The sequence below is a fragment of the Lygodium microphyllum genome, chromosome 17 (genome assembly GCF_053477565.2).
Source record: "Lygodium microphyllum isolate KBCC chromosome 17, Lygodium_microphyllum_v1.1.10, whole genome shotgun sequence".
Classification (NCBI taxonomy): Eukaryota; Viridiplantae; Streptophyta; class Polypodiopsida; order Schizaeales; family Lygodiaceae; genus Lygodium; species Lygodium microphyllum.
This window is the reverse complement of record NC_141151.1, coordinates 62,712,409-62,717,640: the sequence shown is the minus strand read 5'-3', so window position 1 is coordinate 62,717,640 and position 5,232 is coordinate 62,712,409. Positions and strand designations below refer to the sequence as shown.

The window sequence follows — 5,232 nt, the reverse complement described above, 5'->3', positions numbered from 1 at the left end:
AAAATTTTTAAATTCTAAATTAAAAATCACTTGCCACTAAACCTTGTTATGATTTAGAAACACTTTGTTAATTAGAAAGGCTAAGTCCAATAGCCTCATCACTATCTCACATGGAGGTGAGACATGAGATCAAGGGTCAAGAGTAGATCACGCATCTTGAGACATTGAGTAACCCATGCAAAAGTGGTAACTCATCTATTATCCATCATGCGTGACATAATAGATGAGTTAGTGTGACTCAACCATAGTTAGCAGTGTGTGGTCAGTTAGTGACCTATCTATCATGTGTGACTTAGTTAGAGTGTTATTCTGAATCAATGGAAAAATGAAGGAATGAGGGTACACTAAACTTTGTTGTAAATGCTCCACTTTGTGGCTATCTCTCCTCATCTCTTTGAACATGGTATCATAGCTGGAGTTGTGGAGCTCAACCTTGACCCTCAATTAGTGCAATCCCTACATGTCAAGGTTTGTGGCAGCCATGGTTCTTCCCTCTTGAGGTGAGCAATTAGTTCTAGCCTGGCCTGTTTGTGCTTGTTCTAGGGATTGTGGAGGCTTGATTGAGCACCTTGGAGTGCACCATTGAGCTCTTATAGCTCAAGGGATCACCATCATTCCTTGTAGTAAACACGTAGGCTATGTTTGCCCTTCACACTGCTCTCACAGATTGGCAAGCTGGTCTTTCACCTCATTGGCACCTTCCAAGGATTAAAGGGCTCGCATTAGGCACTATTGAGTGCCCCTTGGTGGCTGTTGTACCTCAACCCATCTAGTATAGTGTCAAGTATCATTCATGTTATTGGCACCTATTCTCATAGGCCCCAAATCTGATCTAGATATCTCATTGGCATCATTGTTGGTGTTTTTGGCATTATTTGGCAAGCATTGGTCTCTAAAATATCTCTTGGACCTCTTGGCATTGCTTATCTTCCTTATTGGCATAAGTCATTGGCATTGGGCATTGGATTTGAGTTCCCCATTGACTATCAAAATAGGGTAGGTTTGTTGTAATACATATAGAGACAACATATGCCTCACTACTTGGACCTCATATTGATGTCTCTTCATGCACGGATGATGCTCGGTCACTTGGGTGGTCGTGTGGGATGTCTTGAGCATTGTTTGCTTAGTTTAGAGGTGGTTTAGTGATGGTTATAACATGCCCTTTGTTGCTTACTATCTGTGAAAATACTATATTCCATGTCTACATGAGATCTATGCTACCATTGATGCCCGTATAGATATGTTTCAATTCCCAGATGTTGTGGCAAACGTTTTGAGATGTCTTGTGAGGTTATGGAGTTGAAATATTTCAATTAATGCATAGTTTTTACTAGTGGTTATTCCAAGGTTGAAACCGTTGCTAGAGAGGTTTGAAATACACAGTTTATATCGTTCTGAGCAGTAAATGCATGCATAACTGAACTAGAGCCAGCTTACCTGCTCTTACATAGCTTGAGTAGTTATTGCTTGTTAACATTTTGCTTGTGAAATCCTTGTAGCTACAGTTAGAAAACTGTGACAAGTCTTTGCAGATTTTTTGAAGGCATTGATATTGCTTCAGTGGAGAGCCATTCTACTATACTGAATAGGTGATTATAGCATCATGGAAAATGCAGTAAGTATTTACAGTATTACTTAGATTGTGGGGGAGAAATTGGACAATAAGAATTTTGCTTTATGGAACTTTAGAATGTAGAACTTCTTGATTGGAAGAGGTTATTGGGACTTATGTACTGGAGATGAAGCTAAACCAAAACTGGCCAATAGAAATTCTCCTGCTAAGTAGTAGAGAGCTCATAAATAGTGGTCAGAAAGAGCGAGTAAAGACTTACACTGGTTCTCATTATGCATCTCAGATGCTGTGACTATGCAAATCACTAATTGTTGGAACTTTCCAAAGGTTGCATGGGATATCCTTATGAAAAATTATAGAAATGTAACACATGCAAGAAAAATTCAGCTTATACCACTGAAATTAAAACCATTGCTAATCAGCTTGCTTCCATTGGATCAAAGGTCGAGGATGATGATATGGTTGCAGTTACCTTGAATTGTTTGGGCAAAGAATACAATACATTTGATATATCTATTTCTGTATGACACAAAGCCCCTGATTGGGATGAGCTACTTGCATTCTTGTTACATGAAGAAGTCAAGCTAGGCTTGAAAACAAGATCTAGTAACTTTCAAAGTAGAGATATAATTTTCTAATTTAGTTAGAGAGCTAGAGGTGGCAGGGCTCGAGGAGTCTCTTGAGGTTGTGGAGACACTCAAAACAATTATGAGCAGCAACAACAAAATTCTTGAAACAATTAAAATTCACAAGGCCAAAGGGGATCTGCATGTTTTAGCGGTAGGCGGAGATCACCTAGATATAGAGGTACTTGATAGTCTACTGATTAGTCAAACAAAGACACGGATTGTCATTATTGTAGCAAGTATGGTCATATTGCAAGACTATTACAAGAAGTAGGATGATATGAAAGTTAAGGGTAGATAACATGGTCACTATGAATAGTCCAGTAATACTAATGATGATCAGTCAAATAGATTGTTTGTCATGACACATGTATTGAAAGACATACCTAAGCAAGCCAAAGTTGATGAGAAATGATACATTAACCTAGGTGCTTTGAACCATATGACTCCACACAGAGAAGGGCTAGGAGATGACTGTAGGAGCTCATGGTTATGTATGTACATGTGATGATACACAACATGACATTAAGCATACAAGTGTTGTACCTTTGATCATGCATGATGGAAAAAGAGAGAGTCTCTATGATGTTTTGCATGTATTATCCATTACCAAAAATTTGTTATCTGTTGGACAAATGGCTGAGCAAAATCTGCAGGTCAAATTTAACAAAGATGGATGCTTCATAGAAGAATATGGGAATGGCTATAAGACGATTGCAAAAGGTAAACAAAATGGTAGGATGTTTACTTTGGATGCCACTATTTGTGAACTAAAGGTAGATATATTTGCTCATGACAGTGGAGCAATCAAAGATATTGAAATATGGCATAAGTGCATTTTTGGCATGTGAATGTGCAACGGCTAAAAACTATGCAGTAGAAAGAGATTCTACTTGGTCTTTTGAGATTTAAGTACATGTATGCTCAGCTTGTTAGTTTGGAGAGTAAGATTGATTTTTATTTGTTAAATATGTTAGAAATAGCACTAGGCCATTGCAATTAGTGCACTATGATGTTTGGGATCCAACACATAATGCACCATTAAGTGGTGCAAGGTATAATGTCTCTTTCATTGATGATTACAATAGGTACACTTGGATGTATATTTTGAAGCACAAGGATGAAGTACTTGATGTCTTTAAAGATTTCAAAAGTCATGCTGAAAGAGAGTTTGGCTCTTATATTTCTTGCTTGAGATCAGTTGGTGGAGGTAAATATGTCTCTCATGATTTTGACAGGTATCTTGTTAAGAATGGAATCAAAAGGCAGCTTACATGTAGCTATACACCACAACAAAATGGTGTAGCAGAGGAAAAACAAAGGTGCTTATGGAAGTTGCAAGAGCTATGATGAATGAGAAGAATTTGCTAAACTACTATAGGGCTGAAGCAGTTGTGATTGCAGTGTATATTGTGAATAGGGCTCCTATAGTTGGTATTCATGACAATATGCCTTATGAGGAACTGTATGGATATAAATCTAAATATCAACCATTTAAAAGTCTTGGATGTATTGCCTATGTGCATGTGCTAGATGAGAAAAGAAAGAAACTAGGCCCAAAGGCAGTCAAGTCTGTATTTATTGGCTATGCACAGGACAGGAAAGCATACAAATGCTGCAATCCTTCTACGTGTGAGTCATTAGTTAGCGGAGATGTTGTGTTTGATGAGTTAGCTTCTTGGTATGGTAGTCAAAATTTTAAAAATGCCTTCTTGAAGGAAAATGGGTTACTATTAGTCAATCCTACCTTTGACCCGAAAAAACAAACTTGTGTATGTTTGTATTTCTTTTAAAGCCATAATCATGCCATGTCAAGTGACAGACCTAGGCATGGAGTGCCTTTAAAAATGGAGATGTTTGGGTTTACTACATCGACTCTATCGATGTGGAAGTTTGCTAAGTGTCCAATTGTCTCTCTCTCCTTTAGCACATCAGGCTCTGGGAGGAGGCTATGGGTCCACCATCAATTCTACCTACACTGGGCTGCTGCTCTCCACATTCAATCGCATTTTGAGCTCAAGTCATGAACTTATGGGTGGCATGGCTCTAACATTAATACCTAGAACTCTTAAATACCGTAAGGCAACCAAACATTAGTACTCGTTCATTCATTTCTAGGATCTCATCATCCATCACAATGACAAGCATTGTGCCCCCTTTCACAGAGGAGACCGCCATAGCCAAAGTGAAGCGAGCCGAAGATCTATGGAACACCAAGGATCCTGCCCGGGTGGCTCAGGCCTACACGCCCGATTCCGAGTGGCGGAACAGGGATATCTTCATCCACGGGAGGGATGCCATCGTCAGGTTCCTGACAGAGAAATGGGAAAAGGAGAGGGAGTACAGGCTGCAGAAGCGCCTGTTCTGCTTCAGCGGCAACAGGATCGCGGTCGAGTTCGAGTACGAGTTTGTGGACGAGGCCGAGCAATGGTGGAGAGCTTATGGCATCGAGCACTGGACTTTCGACAGTAGCGGCCTCATGCAAAAGAGAGACATGTCTGCCAATAATGTGGCCATCAGAGAAGAGGACAGGATTCTAAAGTAACGTCTCTACTGAACTGAAAGTTCATGCTCCTGAGAAGAAGGTAACTATGGAGTATGTGCTTTTGTGTCCAGATTTAGGGTTTTTGGACCCTTGCAAGGGGTAGAAGCAGCCACAATAACTGGATGATCAGAGAGTTATATTCTATGTGCTTCTCTGTCCAAATTTAGGGTTTTTTTAACCCTTGCAATGGTTAGAAACAAGGATTGGACGACCAGAGAATTATCTTTCAGTGAATTGAATGATCAGAGCATTCTCTTCTAGATTTTAGGTGGATTCTTTTGGGCCTTAACTGGTGTCAAAACAGAGATCTCTCTCGGCAAGTTATATTAATGCCTTGACAGTCTGTGAATTACTCAGGTGCCGTGAATTCATCTTTCAGTGTTGCAGTTCTATGTGCTTGAGGGTACCTCAGAATGCTCATTGCTTATCGCAAGTTTGGATACTCGTTGTGCTAATAAAGTCTATGCTTTTTTGCATACTTTAAA

The 5,232-nt window shown here is 39.6% G+C and overlaps 1 protein-coding gene across 1 annotated transcript; it reads left to right on the top strand.

Annotated features, from left to right (window-relative positions):
* The first annotated feature begins 4,292 nt into the window (after positions 1 to 4,292).
* On the top strand, positions 4,293 to 5,014 carry LOC148021963 (uncharacterized). Its single transcript, XM_087697510.1, has one exon. It carries the CDS (start codon positions 4,340 to 4,342, stop codon positions 4,745 to 4,747), a length of 408 nt encoding a protein of 135 aa, XP_087553636.1. The 5' UTR covers positions 4,293 to 4,339; the 3' UTR covers positions 4,748 to 5,014.
* Positions 5,015 to 5,232: the final 218 nt, after the last annotated feature.